The 27,413-nt window shown below is 34.4% G+C and overlaps 3 protein-coding genes across 3 annotated transcripts; all 3 read right to left on the bottom strand.

Annotated features, from left to right (window-relative positions):
- Positions 1–25: 25 nt before the first annotated feature.
- On the bottom strand, positions 26–3,510 carry LOC111389141 (ras-related protein RABB1b). Its single transcript, XM_023014022.1, has 4 exons — positions 3,329–3,510; positions 3,084–3,223; positions 1,268–1,350; positions 26–302 (listed from the first exon to the last, which is right to left on the bottom strand). The coding sequence occupies exons 1-4, from the start codon at positions 3,372–3,374 to the stop codon at positions 65–67; spliced, it is 507 nt and encodes a 168-aa protein (XP_022869790.1). The 5' UTR covers positions 3,375–3,510; the 3' UTR covers positions 26–64.
- A 1,911-nt stretch (positions 3,511–5,421) lies between these two features.
- LOC111389155 (cytochrome P450 724B1-like) lies at positions 5,422–8,208 on the bottom strand. Its single transcript, XM_023014036.1, has 8 exons — positions 7,987–8,208; positions 7,575–7,899; positions 6,921–7,160; positions 6,585–6,671; positions 6,404–6,482; positions 6,214–6,320; positions 5,913–6,031; positions 5,422–5,663 (listed from the first exon to the last, which is right to left on the bottom strand). Exons 1-8 carry the CDS (start codon positions 8,199–8,201, stop codon positions 5,561–5,563), a joined length of 1,275 nt encoding a protein of 424 aa, XP_022869804.1. The 5' UTR covers positions 8,202–8,208; the 3' UTR covers positions 5,422–5,560.
- A 4,911-nt stretch (positions 8,209–13,119) lies between these two features.
- On the bottom strand, positions 13,120–19,906 carry LOC111389146. Its single transcript, XM_023014026.1, has 8 exons — positions 19,816–19,906; positions 18,212–18,549; positions 17,825–17,968; positions 16,305–16,433; positions 15,331–15,420; positions 15,155–15,213; positions 13,677–13,824; positions 13,120–13,584 (listed from the first exon to the last, which is right to left on the bottom strand). Exons 1-8 carry the CDS (start codon positions 19,868–19,870, stop codon positions 13,510–13,512), a joined length of 1,038 nt encoding a protein of 345 aa, XP_022869794.1. The 5' UTR covers positions 19,871–19,906; the 3' UTR covers positions 13,120–13,509.
- Between the last annotated feature and the right edge of the window lie 7,507 nt (positions 19,907–27,413).

The following is a 27,413-nucleotide window of genomic DNA, read 5'->3' as shown; positions in this document are numbered from 1 at the left end:
GAGACTCGGGTTGGATAGAAAGGCTTCTATAATGCATTAGTCGCATTAAGAAAGAAAAGTTTCATTAGATTTTGGACTTTTGCTTCAAATATGGCACCTCCTCAACATTTTGGGCTGTTCTAGCAGATGCTTCCAAGAATAAAAGTCCGTTTTCTTTGGCAAACTGTTCTCCCTCCTCTTTGCTTACAGCTCGTCGGTGAGCAAGATCACTTTTGTTTCCTACAAGCATGATCGTCATGTTCGGGTTTGCATGCTGCCGAGCATCTTCCAGCCAGCTTGCCAGATGATTAAATGTCTCTCTCCTAGACAAAAGAACATTTTCCCAGCGTAAAGAAAAAGAGAATTCACATTGTAGAAGAACATCGGCCTAAGATGAAAGTCAAAATAATTTTATGGCCCCTAGACTATTAAATCGGGGAAATCAGAGTTTTGACATAAGAAGACGACAATGTGTCCTGAAATATTCCTATTTCTGTTCTACTGAAATTCAATCCAGAGTACACCTAACTAGGAAAAGAAATCCCACATTGTACGACAAGATGCTGTCCATCGGACTTGCAAAAAACCAAAAACAGTGTATCATATCCATATATATCTTTCAGTTAAAAAAATTGAATTTATTAAATAAATATGACTGCTCGACCAATATTATTATACTATGTAACCACTGACTAAATCCTTTTGATCAAGCAGGAGTTAACACCAAGACTCAGCATAAGCTCAGTGCATTACAGCCAGCCATAGCTCCAAAAGCTTTGGTCCGTGTAGGAAAATTCTGAAAATAGTCTCTTGACGCAGGATGTAATCGGATTATTGTAGGAGAAGGAGAAAAGGAGGGAGAAAAGAAACATAGAAATTGGGCAGAGAAACAAATTTATTTCATTCATTCAAATTTGTCCTCATTACATCGTATAACCCCCTTTATATAGGGTTTCAAAAATATAAGGAAATAAATTATATAAAAGTTATTAAATCACGCTCTAATTGTATTTCCTAAAACACGAATCAAAAAAGGAAACTAAATAATTAAAATCCCTATTAATACTACATCATTTTTTTATTTTATTATTATTATTATTATTTTTTTTTTTTTCTTTTTTTTGGCATTATAGGTATGAGTAGTGTGTAATGTTTCCTAAAGATGTATGGAATCCTATTTGTCAGAAAAATGAAGCCAGAGTACTACTAAAGATCATACAACTGAACATCATTCAGGATTTCATTCTATGTATGAAAAGGAAAAAGACAGGAACATACATTAACCTACCTGGTTATGTCATAAACAAGTAGTGCACCAGCTGCTCCTCTGTAATATGATCTAGTGATCGATCTGAAAGATTCTTGGCCAGCCTGAAAGAGAAAAGATAACTTGGTTGACTTGTGTTGTGAAGAGAAATATAAACTAAACTAAACTCAGACAACCAAAAGCTATAATCAAACGAGAAAAATAGGTAAAAATTTAAATAAATGGGATAAGAAGTAAGGTTTGCAGAACACAAGAAACCAGCATCTCATTTAGAGTCAATAATTTTTAAATGTGTCCCTAATGCCTTTCCCAACTAGAATTTCTTTTTTAGAAGAGAATGCATGAAGTTTTTAAAAGTTCAGAAGAAAGAAAATTAAAAATAATATGTGCATAGATATTTTGCAGGTAGTAAAAGGACTTGACTGATCATTCCCATATTTAAAAAAATAAAATAAAAAGAGCAAATATAAACATAGAAAATTGGTATATTGAAACCAAAATAAAAGAGAAATGTGCATCTGGATGAAATCTTAAGTTGTTAAAAGTGAGAGAATAAAGCCTCAATCATCCAATTGTACAAGAACACTGATAACAACAATTTCATCTACGCTAAAGTTTAGTCATCGACTTAATTAAATGAGACCAACAAGAAGGTCGAGAACTGAAGAGCTAGTTCGTAACCAGAGAACCAAGCATCAAAAATTCATTCCCTCAAACACTGCTGTAAAACTTCAAACTTCAGATCAATCTCCAAAATGATGTGTCTATATTTGACTCCAATAATTAAACCGCTCAATATCAGCGTATTCCACTTCTACAAAGATTCAATCTTATCCATCATAGCAGAAACACAAAGTGCATCAGTTTACTTCTCACTGATGCATTCTTTAAGGCGTTTGCAAAGTATTACTTGAAAAGTTATTTTCTTTCCATAATCCAAGATAAACTATTCTACCTATTTACAGGTCTTTATTACTAATACTCCTCATCAATGACAAGTAAAACAAACATATCTCCTCATAATCAACCAAAAACGCTAATGAAACATAATAGTAGAGACCTTCAATAACACACTTTGTGCACCAACAAATGTACAAACTCCCATCAAAATTCCAGTTGTAGAATAAAAATGAACAATAGGTCCTTAACTTCAAGGAAAATGCAAGTTTAAGCAAAATGCAAATCAGAAGAACACAAGCATGACCGTGGAGAATCATTCCTGAACTTTGTGATGCACGGCATCAACATATCATGACAATTTCATTGAAGGCCTACTGATTTTTGTGAACAAGGAATTGATGTGAAGGAAAAATCAACCAAATGATTGTCAATATCCACCTATCCTTTACTTCTATATCCCTTCCCCCTTCCGTGGGAAAAAAACAAGGCAAATTCAAAGGGACTTCGTTGCAGTTGTCATGGCATACAGCATAACATCTCAAAACCTATGAGAGTATGGAGATGGACCTTAGTTTCTGTTACTGAAAAAACTCATCTCCAAACATATAAATTGAATCAAACTAATTCTTAACATCCAGGCAAAAGAATCCTCTTTAAGCATAAGGTACAGAAATGGAATAATATATTTGAACATCCAAAAATCTAGGATGCTTCCACTTGGAGGCCAATCGAGCCAGGAGAAGCATATAATTAAATTTTGCACGGGTCACAATTAAATGCCCAAAACTCCAAAGTTGAAAGAAAGTATATAAAGAATTAATCTACTTGTAAAACAAAGATAAAGGGAAATATAACTGTAATCAACTATAAATAACAACCACGACTACGGATAACAAGAAAGAAATATTAATAAAACAAGCGACGCTTAGTAAGTTACAGTATCCCAAATCTGAAGCTTAAGGGGCCTGCCGTCGATGGTGACCATACGAGCCCCGAATTCCACCCCAATTGTTAGATCATGCACCGGCTGGAACCTCTTATCCGTAAACTGTAACAGAAGACAAGATTTTCCAACACCTACACCAAAAATAAGCATCATATACCCGTCTAACTACTCTGTATCGATAAATACTAGGGTTTTTATTAAAAAAAAAAAAGAGAGAAAAAAAAAAGGAGATTTACCAGTGTCTCCGATGATTATATACTTGAAGAGGTAGTCGTACGACATTTTCTCCGACACGATTAAGCTCGCGAAGATAAAAAGAAGAAGAGGAGAAGCTGTATGTATATGTTGTGTGCGCTTTTTGCTTAGTGTAGAAAAGGGATGGACGCTACGATGGACGCTGTTCCAGAGAGAGATTGTGAAAGAGATGGCTAATAAATAAAATAAAGCAAAACTCTCAATTTATTACTTCATTATAAGTTGATCCAAAACATTTGAAAAGAAGCAATTTGATCCTCAGCCTTTATATAATTACACAATTGATTTTCAAAAAACTGTTGTAATCTCTGTTAAATTTGGAAAAAACCAAACGACCGCGATTGACACTCTGAGTGACCGCACCCTCACATGATCGACGTGGGTCCTCCATGAATAATATAATCCCGACCCCATATATGTGTATTATGTTAACTATGCGGTTACTCGTGCGGGCTATGTAGTTTGGTCCGTTAAATTTAGGGCAACTCGTCCCAAATGATCCCATTCCCCTGAGGAATCACGGCAGCACATGTTCACCAGCCCAAACTTGTCTCGATTATTATTTTTCCTATATTCCATTTTAGCCTTTGTTTGCTTCTTCTTCTTCTTTTTTTTTTTTTGGAAAAAATAGATTTGTGTAATAGTAAATTTGGAAGAATGTATGATTAAAAAGTATAGAAAAATTTTAAACTTACGTATAGAATTATTTTATTAAAAAAAGTGTGATTGAAAACGATTTTTGAAAGGAGTAAAGTGTGTCGTACAATTGAATTCATATTTACACAGATATTTTTTTGTACGTTGTTGAAAAATGTCACTTCTACCTCCAATTGGCGCTTGTCTACAATAGCAACTATCAAGGGTACCAAATTGCTTCTTTGTGCCTTGTCCCATTGGTCATTCATCTTTCCCTTTTTTTACTAGTAAATGTGAAATTTTATTGATCAAAATTTATGTACAAATACATCGAGTATATCCAGGCAAATCAAAATCAAGTCACTCATACAACTACTCCGAACATACCCGAATAACAAAAAGAAAGATGTACAAACGATATTATCTATAGACCTATCGTAAAAGACTCAAATTGAATCAGAACATTCGGATACAAAGAAAACATAACTTTGTATACGTATGGTCATTCATCTTTCTTAATTAGACGATGCTTGACACCTTGACTAGATGGGCTAACACATGCCTCATGAAGGAAATAAATAAGAGATGTCTGGCACTGGATACACATAGCAACACATTGCTCCCACGTTTGTTAGTTTGTGAGTTGCTTCCTTCTCTAACGCTAGGCAACTTGCTTGAACTCTTTAAACTTTGCTTTCAATCACTAATATTTCGTCAACCTGCTAGGGTCTGCTCGGTTCAACCTGCCCTTGGATCAAGACCTCGTCATCGACCTCGCCTTAAGCCCCAAGACCTGCCATTGAGCTTCCCCCTATCACACTAAACTTTCTGAGGGTCAACCTGTCTACTTATACTTGGTCTCCACATGGCCTCTACGTGGAGGGGGCTAGAACTTCTCATGACGTGGAGTCCTCTCAAATAAGTGTAGCTTAAAGCCTTAAAATTTTAGTAATTGATCAATTCATTTAACTGTCTTTTATATTTTATTTAACCACTTGAATTTAACAGGATACTCAAATATTGAAGAATAATGCTGAAGAAACAGGGAATAGAAACGGGGAAAAAAGGTTAAGTTGACAATCTATGATTGAGAGTGTTTTTATGTGTTTTTTCCCCAGTTTTCAATAACAAGTCGCCAAGTATTGTCTGAAAATAATTTTCTATCATTTACTCTAGCCACATAGCATGATTGAATCTTGAAATGGACATTGATGCATATTGACACAAGTCAATGGTCGATTCACAGATGATCTCGTCTGATCATGATAATCATATTTAATATAAAAAGGTAGTTTTTTCTAAATATATACTATTCTTGTGCAGCTTTGCGACCTCCATATTATTCAACTTTCCCTTTTAATGAATTCATGGGACTATTTTGTGGCGCGTATTTTAAAATAATTAAGCAGATAATAAAAAAAGTTAAACAATTAGCAAATAAAAATAAGAAAGTAAACTATCATACTGTTGAAAATTTCATTCATTACATTCATTAGGCACCCATAATAATTAAGGTACATAAAATAAGCTATTCCAAGAATGTTACTTATTTCTACATTCAAAAATATTAAATGGCATCAGCCTTTATTCTTCTCAATGAGCTCTAACTCGAGTTCCAAACCCCCTTTGAATTCCATGTAAGGGCACGACATTGGATAATCGTCTTCTTTCAATTTCCACCTTGAGACAAATTCAGACGAATTTTTTATTAGTCATTAATGTGAATGAAATATAAGTTGTGACAAGATGAAGCCTCCATTTGGATAATAATTTATAATTAATGTTAAAGTTAAACATTAATTTCAATTAAATATTCATAATCATTACTCATTATCCACACATTCCATTAACATTTCTCTTACTTATTATCCATTTGTAAATTTTCCAAATATAGGCTAAATTGAATAGAATTAACAAATAAATACGTACCTAAAATTAAGCACAAAATGGTGTAGGAAGAAAGCCGTCTCCAGTTTACCTATTTCCATCCCCGGACAATACCGCAATCCCCCACCAAAGGGCGTCACCTTTTTGCTCGTTGCGGGATCCTAACATGCATGGAAACATATAAGTTGTGGATCACACAGAATGTGTATTTGAACTGCTTAAATTATAATTTAAAACTTTGCCAAATATGCAATAACTTTATAATCATGGTAGTGGTGTAAATTAGATACGACATCAGTTTATCTAGGTCGATATTAATTTAAATATATATGTAATTACGTACTGTCCATCTATGAGGATTGAACTCGAAAGGATTGTGATGAAGAGTTGGGTCAAGATGTGTTGCAGAGAAGATGGGCAGAACTTGCCACCCTGCCGGAATCAGATAATCTGCAAATTAATAATAAGCATAAATGTAAGAGAAATATAAGCAAAAATGAATTTTCAAATTATAATTTAATGTAGTGAATAACCTTTAAATTTGACATCTTTGACCGCTTTCCTGTGCACAAATTTGACTAGATTTCCATAACGCAAAGTTTCATTAATTACCTATTCATTGCAAATAAATGCTCATTAGATTATGCCTATTAGAAAAAACACGCACACACTATAATGTTGTTTAATGAAGTTAAGAATATTGGTACAGCTTACATAAGAAGCGAACTCCATTTCCTTGTAGTCTTCAAAATTTAGTGCGTCTCCATCCTTCTTTCTCTTTCTTATGGTTTGGTGTTCTTCCTAAAAGAAAAAACACAAAGATACGTTTTCGATAAGCAATACTCGACAATAAACGAACAAAAATTTACCTTAATTTTCCCGTTACATCTGTCCAATCCGATCAATTTCAATATGAAAGAATTGATGGGTAATCCACTTTGTGATCGATTCAATTAATGTGAAACGACAAAAAGTCGACTTGACGATCCAAAAGAGACGTTCTTTACAAATGGACCTCATTAGTACATGCATGCGTGCATATAAATGTACCTTGAGTCGTTGAAGGGCTAATGGAGCTTGTTTGAGAGAGTACACGATGAGGGCTATAAGTCCCGAAGTGGTTTCATAACCAGCTAGAAAAAGGTCCAGCAAAACACTTGCTCTTTCTTCATCATTTAAACATTCTTTCATCAAGATATCATCTAAAAAGTCTCCATTAACTTGCCCTGAACCAAATTTTCTCCTCTTTTTTATCATTTCCATTAAAGTTGATGATATTCTTGTTCTAGCCTGAAAGAAAAGCAAAAAACCAGAGAGTAAAACTAAATTATAAAAAGAAAAAAAAAAAAAAAAGGGTTTTGAATATGTGATAATCTCTTCGAATATTGGATGAGTAATAGAAAGTTTTTTCATATGTTTAGGGATAAACATCATCATGTATTTATAGTCTTGAATCATCCCTACATGAAGCGGTTTCAACTCAAATGAAGAGGTGCAATTTTTCACCAAGCAAACCCCCAGAAAATTCAAAAAATCCAGCCAACGGTCGAATTTTAACACTATGTGACCGCATAGGCTATAACTATGTGGTCGCGTAGTTATAACTTTGGCTACCTAGAAAATCGCTATAAATTCGTATGCAACCGCAAGCCTCAATGGCTTATGCAGTCTCATAAGCCATTTTTATGGCATTTGTAATTTTACCTCTTTGGCCTCTTTAAAGAAGAGAATCCGCTTCTTTTCTTTCCAGGATCCGATCAATGAGAGCGATAACTTCTCCACATAATGAAGAAATTCATGCCTCGACTTCGAAACATTAATAAAACTAATCGCAACGCTTCTCAGCTTTTTGTGTAGTTCTCCTGATACATGCATCATTGATAATTTTCCAAGAATATCCTGTACTGGTTTGGGATAGCTGCTCAGAAATAGCCTCTCTTCATTTTGCAGAATGAATATATTGAGTTCGAGATCACACGAAACTATTGTTGGAGTACCAAAAAGATGGGATTTAAAAACTTTCCCATATCTGCATAAATATGAGAAAATGAGAATCCAACTCGTGCTTGAATGAACAATTCAATTCGTCTAAAGCTCGAACGAGTCATAATCATACCTGGAACAATGTTCTTGTAAAAAGTTGCTAATGGAGTTCGATTTATGAGGCTTAAGAAAAGCGAGTGTTTCTCCGACTAGTGGCCACCCCATGTTCCCCTTAGGCAACTGCGAATCTGGAGACTTATGTTTAAAAATGGAGATCCATAAAAGTTTAAGAGAAAAGTATAATCCAAGGAAAAGTGCTAAGTACACAGGCATGAATTCTGCAGTCATTTTGTATTGAAAATATTATTGGAGTTCTCAGTTTTAATGTTTAATCATCCTTTGTGGAATGTATTTATATACAGTGGAGCAATTACACCCTACCTAATTAGTTTAAGAAAAGAGTGATGTTATTTAGTCTTACTGTATTAAAATCTGAGGCGTTGACGTGGTATTAAATGATAAGTCGTTTAATTTCACCTCTCATTCAACCTATTATCGAGTGTCACCTAAACAGGGATTGGAAAATGAATACAAATAATAAAAAAAATTTCTACCATGTTTGACTTTCTCATGATTAAGGGAACATTTTGTAGGACTTTTAATAAGTTTTAAATAGGTTTGATTAATACAATAAAAATATTTATTTGATTAGAAGAGTTTTTAAGGAAAGATAATCTAAGAGCCCATTTGATAGGGCTTTTAAAAAATAATAATAAATTACTCTGACTAAAAAACTATTTTTTATTTGAATAATTTTTTGAAAGTATTTTATTTGACTAAAGAAATTTTAGAGGAATTTAGCCTAATACAATAAAGTTCTTCTATAAGAAGCAGAAGCTCTAAAATAATTTTCTTAGAAAGCTATTATATAAGAAGCAGAAACTCTACCAAACATGTCCTAAGCTTGATAGTGTTAAAAGTATGCACAAATGCAATATTAATAAAATACATATAATTTGTAACATGTTTCCAATAATTTATTCAATAAACATCATTTGACTTAATTATTTACATCTTTATTAGTCAAACTCTTCATAGTTATATTTTCTTGCACAAATTTATTCAAATATTATATTTATTATGTCAAATAAGCATTATTTGACATTATAGTTGCAATTTCTTCAAAAATACAACCCGTAAAGAGTTTTTGTCAACATTTTTCTATTGACAATTGAATTAAACTAATTACTTTTAATTACGAACTAAATGCTTAATGTGTAGTCATTAAATTGGCGTAATTCTTTTAATTGTCATTCCTAAGCGATATGATATCTTTAGACATGCATTTATCAAGCTTTAATCACGTGATATATAAGTTCAAGGTTATTTTATTGTGCTAACAACTTTTTAAGGGTCAGTTTGGCAATGAATTTGAAAGGTCGGAAATTGCTTCTGAGATTAAAATGTTGCTTTTGAATTTGTTTCAATAATTTTTTCAAAGTACTTTGTGTGACTAGAAGAATTTTTAGAAAAAAGTTGATCTAAGAAAATTTCCTTTAAAAGCTTTTTTACAAGAAATAGACCCTAAATTTCATATTTATTTGATATTTGCTAAGTGTGAAAGGTCTTATTTGGGAGGTTCACCCACCCTTTAACCACTCGATGGTGCACCGGGTTGTATTTTGTGCATGAGTACGAAAACAAAAGTTAACGTATAAAGGTTTGTAATACTCTTTTCAATAAAGTAAATATTTTTAAGATCGTAGTTTAAAATTTAATATTTATCAAAGATCAAACGGTTTAAACGAGCAACTCCATTTATATTTAACTCAAACGAGCAGACATATTTTAAGATTTATGTCCTCAAATGATGCACCATCTTGAGATAACAAATTAAGATAGATCTCGCACCTCTTAGATGTGAATATAATTATGAAACATATTGGGGGTGAGGACTAAATTGTGTGCTCGTACAAATATTATTTCACTCTTTAATTTGACACGAACCGCATGGGCGGGGAGAAGTCATCCTCCTCACATAGGCCAACAAGCACAAAGCTACGTCGCACCACAACGTTTTAGGTAGGATACTGCAATTATATTTATATATGATAGCATCATTAGCGCATCTTACAATAAAATACATCAAATTTTCAATTGTTAGCAATCTTGTCACGTCACATATGCAGATGAGTTGCTGGATTCATTAAAAAATTGTGTTACACGATTACGGTACGATGCACCTTATCGAAGGAGCTGCAATTGTATAGGCCACATTGCCTAAGAAATTTGTTTAAATTAGAAGTAGTAGTTCCCTAAAGCACCGCCAACAAGAGAACAATTTTGATATAAATTCTACAACTTTTGAAAGCAAAAGTTTAATGCCTTTGATTGTTTTATCTGCTTTTTACGGTTTGATGTTGATGTTTCTCATCAAAAACCGACCAAAAAAAATTCAACTCTCAATTTTGCAAGATTTTTGGCTTTATTGTCATCATCTTTGCCTCGAATATTATATTTTTAACCAATTCTATATTCCCAACATTAAACCATTTAATCATGGCAATAAGACAACATTATCGATCATTTTAGTCTTACTTCCGTTAAATTTGGTGTTATTTGTATAACTGAAAATCAGATACGATTTCATAAGATGAACAAATCTTATTACTTTTCAGTACTCAATTTAATAGGTTTTTGTATGCCTCAAGTACAAATGTTCAATATCTAAACGTTGCGGGATTATCTTTATCTTGAATATAACGAGTTTCATATCGAATCGAATAATATGTTCGAATATTTTTATTCAAAATGTATAATTACTTATAAGTCGAACAAGCTAGGTAATCAAGATTTACCTCATTACTAATTGAATAATGTTATTTGCAGTCATCTATTGTCGCAGTCGTCCTACGTGACATACATGTGACGATTAGTGATTTGACATATGAAGCAAGAAAAAATTATCACGTTAATATATCAAATCACAAACCACTATATAGGATACCACGTCCTACGGCTATCACAATAAACGACTATAAATAACATTACTCTTACAAGTTAGGTTGGTATTTGAAATAAATAAAGTGCGGAAAGCGAATGAGAGCCGTACAGACCAAGAAATGCAAAGAGGGGACACGAAAAGGAGGAATAATTTTTGTTTCTCCATAATGTAGTGCGTGTGCATGGTGCACGTGTAATGGATTGGGGCCCATAATTACTCAATTGCAAGCCCGACATGATCCATTGAGCTGGAGTCAACAAAAATTACAGCCCGTCATGATTGTTCATGGCCTCTGAAATGTGTTTAGNTATCTGAATATAATACTCTAAACTAAGCCCTTGTTTGAGTCACATTATTTTTCTAAGAATGCATTTTTGAATAGTGTATGAATAGAAAATTTTTGGTTAAAAAATAAGGAAAAATTTTGAATTTGCGTGTAATAATATTTTATTGAAAAATGTATGATTGAAATGAAATCAAATTACTGTTTAAGAATATATTATTCTGAAAGAATATGGGTCGAACAAAGCCCAATAATAGAAGTGTCTCTAATACTGTAATAAAACTTATAGCATTTTCAAGAGGCACTTTGTTTATAAAGAGCATATTGTGTTTAAAAAGTCTCTTGAAAATGTTATTAATGAATGCCTCTTGAATTTTAATAAAAACTAAGTAAAAAAAAAAAAATTATAAATATAGTAGAGACAAAAAGTAATTTTACTTTATTAGAAGTTTAACCAAACACTCGATTGCATGTGTCGACTAAGATTTTGAAATTTTTAGTTAATAAATATTTTATTTTGTATGTGGTATTATAGTCAATGTTAATTGTGCTCCCCAACATTCTTGTTTCTCAATCATCCTGCCTCTACGTGTTTTTCAAAAGCCTAATCCTTAATAGTAATCATTAATCTTGTCTTCTTTTTTCCTTTTTTTTCTTTTTTTAAGACTAACCATGAAAAGGTCAGGATCTTGTAAGAAAAATGAGAACATAGAGACATGAGCATTATACTATATAGTCTACGGATGCTTGGACAAATTATACAAAGTATATACCTTTTTGTATCCGCTCCAATTTAAAACTGAATTAAATTATTCCTATGTCCTCTAATGTTTTTAGTAATTCTTGTATCCTTTCAAGTGGTGACAATATGCAAGAGACGCTATTTTGAAAAATGATAGTACTCAAAGCAAACATCTTAACAAAATAAACTGACACAATGTAACAGGATTATTGTCCTTCATTTATTATGGGTTCTCTCTCTCTCTCTCTCTCTCTCTCTCTCTCACATCGTATGAATGCTTTCATTTTCAAGATTTGAACCTTCACCATCCTTATATAGGGTTCTTAAGGCAGAAAAGGCAAAACTTAAGTTGGTCTAGGAGAGGAAAAAATCTCACTTATGGAGAAGGTATGGAAAAGGCAAGTCAATCCTAATTTTTTTACCGCCTATTGTGGGCTTAGGCAGCTAAAGCCGAGCCTAAGTACCAAGGAGAAAGCACAAGCGTGGGGGATGAAGGAAAATTTTGTCCCCTACAAAAGAATTCCAGATACTCACACGAGGAATGGACCCCATGTAAGTAAAATAATCTAAGAAATAATCCACTCACCCCATAACGTGTGTATTCTATAAGATATCTACAAAAAATTGTTCCGTACTACAAAACACGAGGGATGAAATGCAGCCTGTACTTTTCTTGTAAATGACTTAAGAACCTAAACGTTGGTAGCATCGGAATGGAAACTTGTGCAACTTTCTACCATGTTTAGGATGTAGGCATGTAGCTCTTTACTTGAAATTCATATCAAATTAAGAATCACAAAAGCTTCGCCCATATGCACACATAAACTCGTAAAATTTGAAGTTCGACTTTCACGCTCTGCATCTTTTAGAACCTTGCTTCTTTTAGAAGTTGCTCTTAAAACCTAAACTGTCGTGTTCCGGAAATGTTCTAAGGAAAAAAAAAAAAAAAAACCAGAGAGAGAAGAATGATTACTTCTTTGTCAATATTTACAACTCCTGAAAATGTTGGCTGGCGTGTTCCTGAGCATGTATCATAATTTTATTTTCCTGAGAATGGAATTTATTCTGCAAAATTAATGCACGCCTATGCGCAATTAAGGTTAGTAACGAATGCCAACTAATCAAGTTCTACGGTCATAAAACCAACATCAACACAAACTTACGCACCACACTGAGAATTTACACTGTGCAAACAAATCTCATAGATACAAGATTTGCACATTGGCCATAGACTTCAGAATTTGAACTTTAGTATACAATCCCATTTCGAATATGAGAATTGGGTTCAATCCGGAGCAACTGAATTTTCTTTTGCTATCTTATAATTCAAACAGAAAAACTAGATCACCAATGAAAATCTAGAGGGTAGCCGGCAAAATAATACTACGCTCCAATAAAACCATAAGAGAATTTTAACAGCACGAGGTTTAACCAGAAAAATTACCATTCATCAGTCATTTACATTCTGACTTCCTGATTATCAAAAGAAATACAAAAAACTCACTTAACATTTACAAGAAAAAGGAGATCTCAGATAAAATTGCTGGAGAATACCTATGATTAATAGATGATGATCTCTCCAAAAACATCATCTAGATCACTCTTAAAAAATTTACAGCAACCATTTTCAATCTTCACAGAGCGTCCTAGCATTTTCAACGGCTTTCACATAGTAATACAATCTCCATAATGTTACTATGTCCTACAAAATTACCAACAACTTTAAATTTAGCTTTGCACAGGTTCGGATTGAAACTATCACAACAAAAAAGCAACCAAATGTTTTGTATCTACCTCATCGTCCAGATCAACATGGACCACATCACAAGAATTCTTTGATGAATTATGACATCTGATGATTTCCGCAACACGATCAAGATTTCCAGGAGGTAGACTCTGAATCAACTTACGAAGCTGTTGCTTCTCGATAAGGGTCATTGACCTGTTGGTGACAATTAAGACTTGTATAAACAAGCATAAAAATCAATGATATGTTAGAAAAGAGGCCCTAAGACTAATTTATTTGTTGTAATCTAGTGGTGGGAATACTCACCTTCCACATGGGTGACCTGGGTTCAATTCCCATAAAAGGAATACTCCCTCCGTCCCAATTATATAGGTTGAGTTTCCTTTTTCTCTTGTCTCAAATGTATAGGCTTGTTTCCTAATTTAGAATATTTTATTTTGTTCATTTACCAATATACCCCTATTTCATTTTTCCCATTTAATATGTCAACTTCTTGAAATCATCCAAATACACACATTCTTACTTCTTGGAAACATGGAACAACTCTCATTTCTTCTTTTTCAAATTAAATCATTCAAATTCTACTAATTTCAACAATAATTTACTACTACATACTGAAAATTAAATAGGGATAAATTAGGAAAGATCTTGACAAAAATTAATTTCCCAATGACATTAAAGAAGATTTCTTAATCCGTATGAAAAATGAAACAAACCTATATAATTGGGATGGAGCGAGTATAATTTTTTCTTCCAACAAAGTAAGGTTATAGGGGAAGGGACCATGTTCCCCATCCCAGCTCTGATTCCCCAGTTAACTGGGGAATCCCCACACCATTCAGGGCAGGCAGTTGGGGACTGGAAATGTTGCCATCCTTAACGTTCATCTAGCTCAAAAGGCGACCAGATAAGCCAAGGATTTAGTCTCAGTATCAACAGGCATTGATCTTTATTGCAAGTCACGAACCACAAGGATAGTGTTTCGTGACTTCCATTGATTGGTACGCGAAACTGAATATATAGAATGTAACTTTCAAGTATCACAAAAGAAAATCATTTATTGTCAATATATTGTAAATGAAAAACTAAACGAGTAAATTCTTCATTTTTTGTGATCAACAATAAATCATTTAAAACTTCTATTTTATTTTTTAAAAAAAGTGTAAATGATTTTTAATGCATAAGAATCAACCCACTGGTCCGACCAATGACCTGCTGGTTCAACCAATTACCTGGTGACCACAGACTTTTATAGGTAAATGCCCAGGGTCGGGTCTGATAACTATGCTTGCCACCACCAAAATAAATACCTATATGAATTAATACTGAAAAGCCAAGCTAATTCTATAAAAGTATATCAAGTAAAGACAAATTTTTTGTAAGATAAATAAATTTAAAAAAAAAGAGAGAAAAGATTAAGTATCGTTAACTAGACAATTTCCAAGAGTTTGGACACAGAAAAATAAATAAATAAACTAAGCGCAGTAATCAGCTAGACTCTACACGAGTATAGTACAAGAGATACCTGCAACTGGACATTACAATGTCAAGAAGTTCTTCTAGCTTATGCTCCATATGGCAAATCTGTAAAATATACCAGCAGATTTTAATTGTCGATGAACTGAAGATATTCAACATGTCGATGGTTGATATTATAATTTAGAATAGTTAAACTAGAAGTGATTCGTGATATATAAATACCATGGTGGACAGTTCATCAGAATACTTCTTCATCACTTCCTCTACTTTTGTGCTATCACTCTCCAAAATGTAGCGTAAGTCATCATCAATCTAAAGGATAAAATGAAACAAACAACTTCAAATCAGCAACATTTTCAAGACATGAAAATTGTAATAAATCATATATCAGTAATGTTTCCACAACATGAAAATTGTAAAATCATTGATTTGCAGCCCTTCTTAAACAACCTTCATGAATATTTAACACTCCCTATATGCTTTGGCGTGATTTTTTCCAGTGACATTCATTGTTGAATTACCATGAGTATACCCAATTAAATTTGTAATAATATTTATTAAGTGCAATAGAGGATATCATATGGTGAATTAAAAGATTGATGCAGAATTGACTGTACTATAACACTTCATATAAGATTGTACAAATATGCACATGCCTTATTCTGTTATAATTTAAAGGTCCAACAATTGACACGTAAATGACAGCAAACATATTTATTTCTGTCCAATATTAAACGAAATTTCCATCCCTGATTCCATTGCAAATTAGAGATCATTGCAGAAAAGCTTTGCCTCTACCTCAAACTATGATTATGCATTAATAAGAACTTCTTGGTTGTGAAACATGTTCTATGTTTGTTAAGAGCATCTAGAGAGATCATGATTTCCCCATTCATTTATTAAAAAGGACATTTAAAAGTCAAGAGAGCATAAGAGGCCAAATTGATTTAAGTGCCTGCATTTTGTTCAAGCATTCTCATATTTTCAATGTGGTAGGCAAAGCCATATCTGATGTGTGGGAATTTAGGATAAGGGACAATAGATGCAACACTGCAACCAAATTATTTTTGTCTGTGTTTTTGCCTGCCTGGGGTTACCAATCCTTTGAGAGACAACTTTACACAAAAATAATATCCAATCTGCCACCAGAAAAACAATACAGCAACAGATAACAAGAAATAAAAAGTGCCAGGCACCTTGGTTCCATTGGCCCCAACAATCATCTGAGGGATACAATTTTTTTTGCCCTGGGTGCATTCCTTCATGACATCATTCGATTCTTCTTTCCCTGGTACAGCCAAATGCACGTGTTCACTTTCTGAATCCTGTATGTAAGAAGGTAAAAACAGAAAGCTCAAGATAAATTTATCCCAACAAGATAGTTGGCCTTTAATCATATAATGGATACGTAATAATCTCCTCCCAAGTAAGGTCATTTAAGTCTAGATGTTGAAAAAGAATAGCTAGCATCTTTGACACAAACAAAAATGTGAAGAGTTAAAAAAGGCATGGCAGAAAACCACTAATACATGCAGGCTGCAGCAAGATTACAAGCAACAAATCCCTACCATAGTATTACACGAAGACGACATCAATCTGTATGCATGCCCATCAAAAGTAGAAAAGAAATAGCAAAAACCATTCCAAACAAGATAATCCTTTCAAAATATCATTAACTTCTGCTTCCAGTACACATAGTAAAGTAAGTATCCTCAAATAAAATCTTAAAAAGGTCATTGTTTCAACTCGATAATAGAGCGCTCGGTAATGCAATGGTGACTTGCATCCTCACAAACAAGAACAATCAATTTGAATGCATGTATGTGAGGTTAGAGCATATTCATAGCCAATCCACCTTGCCTAAACCTCTAAAAGTAAGAGCCCTCGTGAAGCGCTGCTTATCTATCTCTTATATAGGACTTGATCTGAAATTCAATTGCCGTCTCAACCTGTAATGCTCGGACCCTTCTCTTTGGCCAGCATACCCATGTCAACACAACATGACACAGGTATTGGTATGAATGCGGACACGGCAAATTTCAACCGGACATGGCTAGGGGTGGAAACTGTTGGATTTTGTTGCCACCATTGTTGCAGAGCCAGAAAGTCACTGTTGCAGTTTAAGGGAAAGAGGAGGAGTGTCATAGTTGGGCCCTTTTTTAAAAAAAATTTGAGCCTTTTGGGCTTTTTTTCTTTTCTTTTATCCATTGTAGTTGAAGTATATTCACAGCCTTATAGCTTTATTATTTGGGTTTATTTATCTCTTTCTTCGAATTTTATAGTCTTACTGGTTGGGCAAAATTACGTAAGGTTTATTATTTATATTATATTTCTTAAAAATAAATAATAGTTGATTATTATTTAACTTTTTACATGTGAATTTTTGGAAAAATAAAAAATTCAAGTTTCAAAAACGTACCCACGTACCCATATCTGAAAATTGGACCCTTTTTAACCATGTCCCAGTATCCTATGTTTTAAAAAATAAAAGATCCGACACTTAAATACACACTTGTACCCAAGTCCGAGCATCATAAGCCTCAACACCCTTTTTATGTTTGTGCATGTTTGACTTTCTTTCTTCTTCTTCTTAAATCTGTTTCAGACACTTTTTAGAGTAGACATGAGATAAATCATAAATAGCAAAGTCTGATGTATAGAAAGTCAACAAATTAAGTTTTTACCAGACATTTATTTGTGCATTTCCGATGCTTACCAAAGAGGGAGGCAACACTTTTAGCTTCTTCTGAGGGTGTTCCACTTGATCAACTCCACATCCCGAGCCATCCAAGCTTAATAGGCTATTTTTGTATCTCAAGCATGATCGTATTCGACATATCGAAAGCACAGGATTTATCATCTACAACAAAATTAGATATAGGTTGAGGATACATTATACAACTTTCAACAAAATTACTTATGGATGCATATACATTGCCAAGCTTCCATGCTCCATGGACGGCCACATTTGTCCAAGAAAAGCTGTAACCCTGTATCTAATTTATGTCTAGATAATCAATGCACTTGGTTGCTCATACTCTCAAGTCAAAAGTGAGGTCAGGGAGAAAGGTTGAAAAAGAAACGGACATCAACAGATATGTACCTCGTTGACTTCCTGCCCAAGAGTAAGCACACTTTGGCAAAGCAATGACTTCAACCTTTCCTTTTTAATCTCCGGCAGTAGAGAACCTATTCCATTAGAGTATAAGGAAGCAGAACCACTAATACTGTTGTTCTCTTTTTTTGTGCAACTGCTCCTACTTGTACCCTTTTCTCTGTCCAACACAAGAAGGTTTCCAGCTAATCCAGAAATTTGAGGTGAGGAAGGCATAAAATCATCATCTTGAGACAATAACTCTGCTACTTCACTTGTATAGAAACCAAAGAAATCTGGTCCTATGTTACTGTTTTCAACTGCAGTTGCCATGTCCCTTGAAGTTTCTGACATTGCACCCAAATAATTATGCCCACTCAATGTCAGAAAATAATAAGAAATATCAGAGTCAATATGGTTTGACACGACATAATCATGTGTGTGAGTTTTTGAAGGACAAATAGTTATATTGAATATCTGGCTTATGGCAAGTCTCGAAAGAATATCATAAGTATCTCTGTCGTGTGAACTCATCAAAAAACATGAGAGCAAAGTTATTACTATTCCTAGTTTCCCAGTGCTAACAGAATTTCAAAATCTATATTATGAAGGGTTTGTCATCATATTACGACAGCTATGGTTGAATTATATATAAATTGAATTATCAGGCTCCAAAATCCATTTGGAACTTCTACGATGTTCAATTGCCACTTCCAACAAAAAATAAATAATAATAAAAAATAAATAATCAATAGCTTGATAACTATACACAAGTAAACGTGTAAACAAAATTTCAACATTGCAATCCCTAATCCCCATATGTAGGCCTAGGCATCAGATGTGTCGGTGTGGTATTTCAATATCCAGAACCACCCATTACACTTTGAGTGTTTCGTAAATGAACTGTGCGGTCCACGTAATTAATGGAATCAAGTTCGATCCTCGGGTTTTGGTTCTACCCATGACATTTTCTTTTAAAAGTCATGAACTGACAATATAAATTATCTTCCAAATATCTAGCAAAAATATAAGAAGTAAAATGTACCATCAAATACATATTTCAAAATCTTTCTTAATCTACTGCAAATATGCCACCAGATAACATCATATATATAGCAAAATAAGTCAGCAAATGGTATCCAACATCTAGCAGAGCATAAACACAAAATTACATACACAAAGAAAAAACCAAAAACTAGAAACTAACAATACGGAAGAACTAAATTCTAGACATGCTAAAAACAACAAAAATTCGTTCCATCCTATCGAGTCATGGACAAGTGAATAAATTATAAAAATATATATCTAACTTGTAGAAAGGGCAATTTCAGTTCTAGAGCCGGGTACCCACGATTCGTGCTCCAAAACACATCTGAAATTTCAACAATGCTCTGTTGCCACTTCCGAACAAATAACCGACTCAATAGTTCAATAACTATAAGCAACTGTGCAAACAGAATATTTCAAACCCTAATCCCCACAGGCATGCAATTACTGGAACTTAAACGAACAGAAACTAGAAGCCATAGAGCAACGGAGTTTTGGTATTTAACACGGTAAATTTGAAAGTAAAACAAAAGAGACATCCATGAAAAATAATAAGAGAACCTCACCCGTCGAATTCTTCGATGTTGGATTCCTGGAGTTCTGATTACCCCTAATTCTCATTTTTGAAAGTTGGGAGATATGGATTTTGAACGTCCTCCTTCATGGGCCTATATATAGAGCCCAGGCCCCACGGGCACACTTGTCATGATGTCATTGTCATAGTTGCTGGAATTTTCCATTGGGAGTAACACAAGTCCTTGACTTTTAATTTAAAGCAATCGAATCCTCTTTATTTTAATTTAATAGCACACGAGTTCTCAATACAAAAACCTTTCAAATGTCTTTTCTTTCCCTCCACCACCCCTTGGGGCCCGCCCACGCCCTTCTTTTTTGGCCTTTTCAAATAATCTCGCCAGATTCATGAAAATCTAAGTGGTCTTTTAAGATCCTCATTACGTGGAAAAATTAATGGGAAAAATAATATTTTTTTTTAAAATGAGTGGTTGAAGAAAAAATGAAAAGTTTTCGATTTACGTGTAATATTATTATATGAAAGACTGTGTGGTTGAAAATAGAAGATAAAAAAATGAAATGTAATAGAATTTAATGTAATGGGGCTCAAACAGGGGCTAAATTTGGACATATAAACCCACATAATAATTTAAGCCCGTTCAACTCCTATTAAAATTATAATACATTTTTCTATCTTCTTTTCAACCACAAATTTTTCAATAAAGTAATATTATACATATATAAAAAAAATTTCCTTCTTTTTCAACATTCCATTCTTTAAAAAAGAACACTATTCTGAAAATTATAACCACAAATAATGAGAGCCAAACGGGGGTTAAGAATAAAATCAAGTTGACCTCTTGGTGGCCATTTTTCTGAAAAAATATTTTAAATAATATTTTGTTGGAAAATGTGTAGTTGCAGAGTAGGAGAAAGTCTTGAATTTACATGTAAAATATTACATGAATGTATGGTTGAAAATGACTATACAAATAAAAAAGAATTTTGAAATAATGAGAGACAAACACTTGTCAAATTATGAATATGACTGAGGCCATAAGTAATGATGTGTACAATTTCTATGTGACTTGATCATCCACGACCTCATGCTTGAGGTCATGGTAACCTCGAGCATTCTCTTATGGCTTGAACATTCTCGAGTTTATATGGTCCAGTTTGTCACTCTCTTCCCTAGGCCACAACCATCGGGCTTGCATAAGCAGGCTCGAACTCGGGCTTGTAGTCCCTTGTCTCGAACCATATAGCTCGATCCTCCCCCTTCCCCACATTTATTCAAGCACAAGGTTGGGCTTCATGTTAAGGTTGGGCCTATATCCCAAAGATTGAGGTTGGACTATAGGCTTAGGTCAAGTTTCATAAGAGCTGGCTCCAGAAACGTCAATCCCACTTTGGCTACAACTCTTTATGCTATCACAGTTTGACTTAAACTCAAACAAAACACTTTCATCGTAACACAAACGCTCTACATGATAAGGATAAGGGCTACAGACAATTAAATTCTTTTACAACTCTGCCACTAACATCTATAAATACATGACTAAATCTCATGGCTAGTACATTTTTATATACAATTTCAGTAAACGTTCTTATATAAATTTCCTGTTTGACTTAAGCATCGGAGGGGCGACAAGAACAACCTCGTTGCCTTTGTTTTAGGTACAGGAAGGCTCCGTTCGTGTCCTTTCTTAGTGCTTAAGCTCCAAAGATCTATCAAGTGCGATTTTTTGTAGCATCAGTGGCGCGGTCTGTGGGAACTGCTGCCAAAATCCATGGTAAACACATGATCAGGTCTTTCCCCAACAAGCTCATCCATCTCGGATTATCCTCCTCCACCTAAAGATCATAATGTCCCTCAGGAGGAATCATCAAAGATATCAGTACATCAGCATGCCTTTGTTACTGCCAGAGCATTAAAAAAGCTCCGCCGACAAGTTACTACATTAACCCAGTTGTCGAGTCGGAGAAATTCTCACCCACCACATATACTGACTCCTAAAGGTGATTTTATGACAGATGCTCGAGCTTAGGCCCCACAGCCTGTTCCTGACGATGGTGGGGGTTGAAATCTAAGGTGTACCACATATGGCCTCGGCCTCGGGGAAAGTGACGATAGAGTCTGGTGAACTCGTCAAGATTATTCAAGAGGGAATCACGACAGGCCTAATGCAAAAAGCTAATGGGGCAACAGGCTTTATCCCTAACACAATGTTCACACCCGAGATATTATCATTCCTCTTTCTGGACAGATTCAAATATCCCCATATAAAAGAATATGATGAAACTACCGACCCTATCAACCATCTCAATATCAATACCGACACATGAACCTGCAAGTTGCCCCAGACCAGGGGATGTGTAAGGCTTTTCCTCAAACATTAACCAATGCTGCCAGGGATTGGTTCTCAATCTTAGAGCTCAATTCCATAGTCTCATTCTCGATTCTAGTCGACAAGTTTTCTACCTTATTCACCAGAAGCAAGCGCATCCGAAAAACAACAGCTTCCCTCATACAGCTTCGTCAAAGGCAGAATGAGACACTTCGTAATTTCATGATAAGGTTTAACAAGGAAAGACTTCAGATCCCAGACCTTCATATCACAGCTACATACTCAACTTTAACACATGCTATAAGGTGTGAAGCATTCAAAATGTCTCTATTAAAGACCTATCCAACGTCAGTAACCAACCTAGTTACCTGAGCTGAGAAGTACGTCAACATGGAAGATACTATGTTCCCAAGGAAAGATGCCACATTGTCAACCAAGCCAAAGCATAAAAGGCCGCATGAGCGTAATTTGCATTAAGATCGTCCTCGGCGTAAGACAAGTCATTATAACCCTTCAGCAGTTTTTACTCACCTAAATACAACAAGATCTAACATTTTGATGGAGATCAAAGATATGAAAGAGCTCAAACGGTCGTCAAGGATGAAGTCCCCTTCTGAGTCCCGACACACGAACAAGTATTATGAGTTTTATCGAGACCACGGGCACACAATTGAGGGCTACTTTGCTCTAAAACGAGAAATTGAAGCTCTCATCGAGAGGGGATTTTTGGGCGCCTATGTAAGCCATGAAAAGTACCCGATGAATAATCAGAATAAAGACAAGGCTGTCGGAGATCAGGGAAATCAACAACCAACATATGGTATAATTAATATCATCATTAGAGGTACAACGTGAGGAGGAGACTCGAGTAATGGACTCAAACTATACGCCAGGTTGTATCTAGGAGTTTCAAGTATAGGCCTTGATAGAACTGAAGATGTAACTTTTGGACCAGGAGACTCAAGAGGAGTGTCATTTCCTCATAACGATGCCTTGATCATATCAGCAATCATCGCTAACTTTGAAGTAAAGAGAGTCCTTGTGGATAATGGAAGTGTTGCGAATCTATTGTCCCATGAGGCATTCCTTCGGATGGGTATATTAACCAAACAACTCAAGCAAGTTAGAACCCCCTTCAGGGGTTCGACAGTGGAATCGTCACATCGAATGGCATTGTTGAATTACCTCTAACTTCGGGATCAGAAAGAAAGCAAGTAACACAGGTTACAACTTTCCATGTTTTTCGAGCTCCAATGACACACAACTCTATAATTGGAAGGCCGCTACTTAATAAAATAAAGGCTATTGTCTCAACTTTCCACTTAGCATGAAATTTCCAACAAGTAATGGAGTAAGAGTAGTTCGAGGAAACCAAAACGTGACTAGACAATGCTATGTCTCCAGCGTCTAAGAAATCAAAACTGATGGCATGCAGGTTTCAAAGCTCGAGATCAAGCTTGAACATTGTGGGAGAATGGTCTCTGTAGAAGAATTGTTAGATGTCGAGCTCGAGCTTGAAAGGTAGGTCACCCTTGGAAAGATGAAAACCTAAAGCTCTATTGTGAGTAGTAGTCTCTACCCCCAGGTAATTAGGCTAGTTTTTGTCCTTAGTTTTCTTTTATAGTTCAGGCCTGCGGCCATAAATTTAGTTTGGTAGTTTGGGTTTGTTTTCTCCTTAGGAAGTTTACTTTTTGGGACTACGCGCCCTCTTTCATCCTTTTATGAATGGTTCATGGTTTGCAAGAACTCGGGCTAAAATGCCCTCGAGCACTTACTCTTTAATGATATAGGAATTTGCTTTTATACTAATGTTTCCCCTTGAAAATAAACATTTAACATAAGGTCGTGCTCTGAACACGCATCTAAATCAACCCTAACATTTAGCGTAAGGCCGTGCCTCAAGCACGCAGCTAAAGCATACACTTAGCATAAGGCCATGTCCCGAGCATGCAACTAAATAAACTTTAACACTTTAGTGTAAGGTTGTGCCCCGAGCACATAGCTGAAGCATACATTTAGCATAAGACCGTGCCCCGAGCATGCAACTAATTAAATTCTAACACTTTAGTGTAAGGCCATACCCCGGCATGTAACTAAAGCATACATTTAGCATAAGGTCGTACCTTGAGTATGCAGCTAAATAGATTCTAACACTTTAGCGTAAGGCCATACCCCCAAGCATGCAGCTAAAGCATACATGTAGACCCTATGCCTGGCCATTGCCCGAGGCATACATTTAAAATTTTACAATAAGTAAAAAACCCGACGTTATTTTTCATCCCGAGCTTGTTAGGCTGAGTTCTCAAAAATTCCAATGAGGATAAGTGTTCAACATTAGGCTCGAGGGCCTATTCTTGAGCTCAATAAATTGTTAAAATCCCAACCTTAGAGCTCGGGAGATTGTTCAACATTGGGCTCGAGGGCCTATCCTAGAGCTCAATACATTGCCAAAGTCCCAGTTTTAGAGCCTGGGATATTCTCAACATTAGGGTCAAGAGGCCTAACCTCGAGCTCAATTTATTGCCAAAATCTCAGCTTCGGAGCTTGAGATATTATTCAACATTGGGCTCGGGCCCTAACCTCGAGCTCAATACATTGCCAAAGTCCCAGCTAAAGAGCTCAAGCTCGAGCTCTTTCATTTGATATTGGAAAAGCTCGAGGTCGAGCTCTTTCACTTCAATTTGGCAGAGATCGCGGTCGAGCTCTTCATTCCAAGTTTTTGACAAAGCTCCAAGTCGAGCTCTTTCATTACAAATCTTGACAAAGCTCCAGGTCGAGCTCTTTCATTTCAAATTTTGGTAAAGCTGGAGGTCGAGCTCATTCATGCCAAAATCTTTTACAAAGGTTGAGGTTAAGCTCCCTACTTTCAAAATTTTTAATGAGATCGGGATCAAGCCCTTCCTTTCTAAAATTTTTTAATGAGCTCGTGGTCGAGCTCCTTCTTCCAAAATTTTTAACGAGGTTGAGATCAAGCCCTTCCTTTCAGAATTTATTAATGAGCTCGAGATCGAGCTCTTTGTTTTCAAAATTTTTTAACAAGGTCAAGGTATAGACCTTCTTTTCAAAAAAATTTTAATGAGCTCGAGGTCAAGCTCATTCCTTTCAAATTCTTAGACAAGGTCCTGCGTACAACTTTCCTTCAAAATTCTAAGAAGGTTGAGGTCGATCTCCTCCCCTTCAAATTTTAACAAGGTAGGGGTCAAGCACATTCGAATATTTTAATATTGAAATCAAGCTCATCTTTTTCAAATTTTTCGAAATGATCAAAACTTGCTATGCTAGGTTTATATGCTTGGGGGCCTATTAACTTGACATGAGGATGCATATGTTTGAACCCAATGTACTTATGCATCTCATTCCAGAAACTCTCACATTGCGTATGAGCTCTTAAAATGGATACAAGGGGGCCTATGATGTGGACAATTTCTGTGTGATCCAACCACCCACGACCTCTTGCTCAAAGTCATGGTAACCTTGATGAACATTCTCCTATGGCTTGAACATCCTCGAGTTTATACGATTGGGCTCATCACTTTCTCCCTTGAGCCACAACCATCAGGCTCACATAAGCAAGCTCGAGCTCGGGTTTGATGCCCCCTATCTCGAACTATATAGCTTTAACATAAACACTCTACATGACAGGATAAGGGCTATAGGCAGTTGAATCCTTTTACAACTCTACCACTAACATCTATAAATACATGATCAAAGCTCATGACTATGGTACATTTTTACATACAATTTCAATATACGTTCTCATATAAATTTCATGTCTAACTTAAGTATCGGAGGGGCGACGAGAACACACATCTTTGTCTTTTTTTTTTTGGTACAGAAAGGTTTTGTTCGTGCCCTTTCTCAGTCCTCACGCTCGGGAGATCTGCTAGGTACGATCTTTTGGCGGCATCAGGTAATAATCTCAAAATTTAGAAATTTTCTCAAACAAATTTTCAAACAGAGTTTTCGCATATCCATTTTTCCATTTCCATAATTGATATACTTTTAATATGTGATTGACAAATTTCAACAAAGAATGCTTATTCAGTACACTTTCAATATAGAATTGACAAACTCCAATAAAGCACATTTATTCAATATTATTTATGACCACATAATACATGACTACAAAATTAAATACACAATTAATATAGATTGCTGAAATATTTTTTTATTTTTTATCTTACCAATTGTTTAGTAAAATTGGTATGAGTTTTTAAGTGATCAACAAATTAAAAACTAATAAGTTTTATATTAAAAAATATATATTTGACATATTTGTATTTATTTTGAATTGGCGGTGTGTAAATATAATTATATGTTCTTTTCAAAATAAAATTAAAATATTTATTTATTACCTCCGATTTGAAATCCCCGTTGAACCTTTTGACTTTTCTCTTTTTCAATTTGATGTACATGCTGGGTTTGAAGACATTGGAATTTCATTAGTTATAATTAAAAAAGATATTTTAATAAATTTAAAATGATAAATGAAAATTAATTTGTTAATGATGTGATAAAAATAAATAAATCAATAAGAGTTTTTGTGTCCGAAAAAAATGTCTTAAATAATATATTTATTTATTTCGTTGATACATAATAATATAAAAAATCTGAATTAATTTTTTTTATTTCTTTTTCATAATTAAACAAAAACAAAATAATGCCCCAACTTGGTGGAGGTTAAATCAAGATTTTAACATATTTTCATAAAAAATGACGAAATATGTTATTGAAAAGTTGTGATATTAAAAAATATTGAGAGTTCAATATATTGATAAAAATTTTGTCAATAAAAGAAGTAATAAAAATATATAAATTAACAACTAAGGAAATATGCCCCTCTAATAAAATTATTTTTTTAAAAAAAAATAACTTATCTATAAGTTAATTATAAAGAATAAAATGACATTTTATCCTATTCGTCGTTTTAGTTATAAAAAAAATGAAAAAAATATAAAAAAAGGTAAATTTTTATTGGCTTCCTAGTGCATGATCATTGATATACCATCGGTCGTTGTTGACAATATTATCGAAGATATTATAATTGGTAATCGATGAATGAATTTGTGTAAGTCTATCCAATAAAAAAAATATTTTTTAAATAACTTATCTATAAGTTGTATTATAAAGAATAAAATGACATTTTTATGCTATTCGTCGCATTAGTTACAAGAAAAAAAATATAGAAAATATAAAATTCTATCTGCTTCCTAGTGCATGATCATAGTATACCATCGTTTGTTGTCAATAATATCATCGAGATGTTATAATTGGTAATCGATAAATAAATGTGTGTAAGCGAT

The sequence above is a fragment of the Olea europaea genome, unplaced genomic scaffold, assembly GCF_002742605.1.
Source record: "Olea europaea var. sylvestris unplaced genomic scaffold, O_europaea_v1 scaffold567, whole genome shotgun sequence".
Taxonomy (NCBI): domain Eukaryota; kingdom Viridiplantae; phylum Streptophyta; class Magnoliopsida; order Lamiales; family Oleaceae; genus Olea; species Olea europaea.
This window is presented reverse-complemented; position numbering and strand designations above follow the sequence as displayed.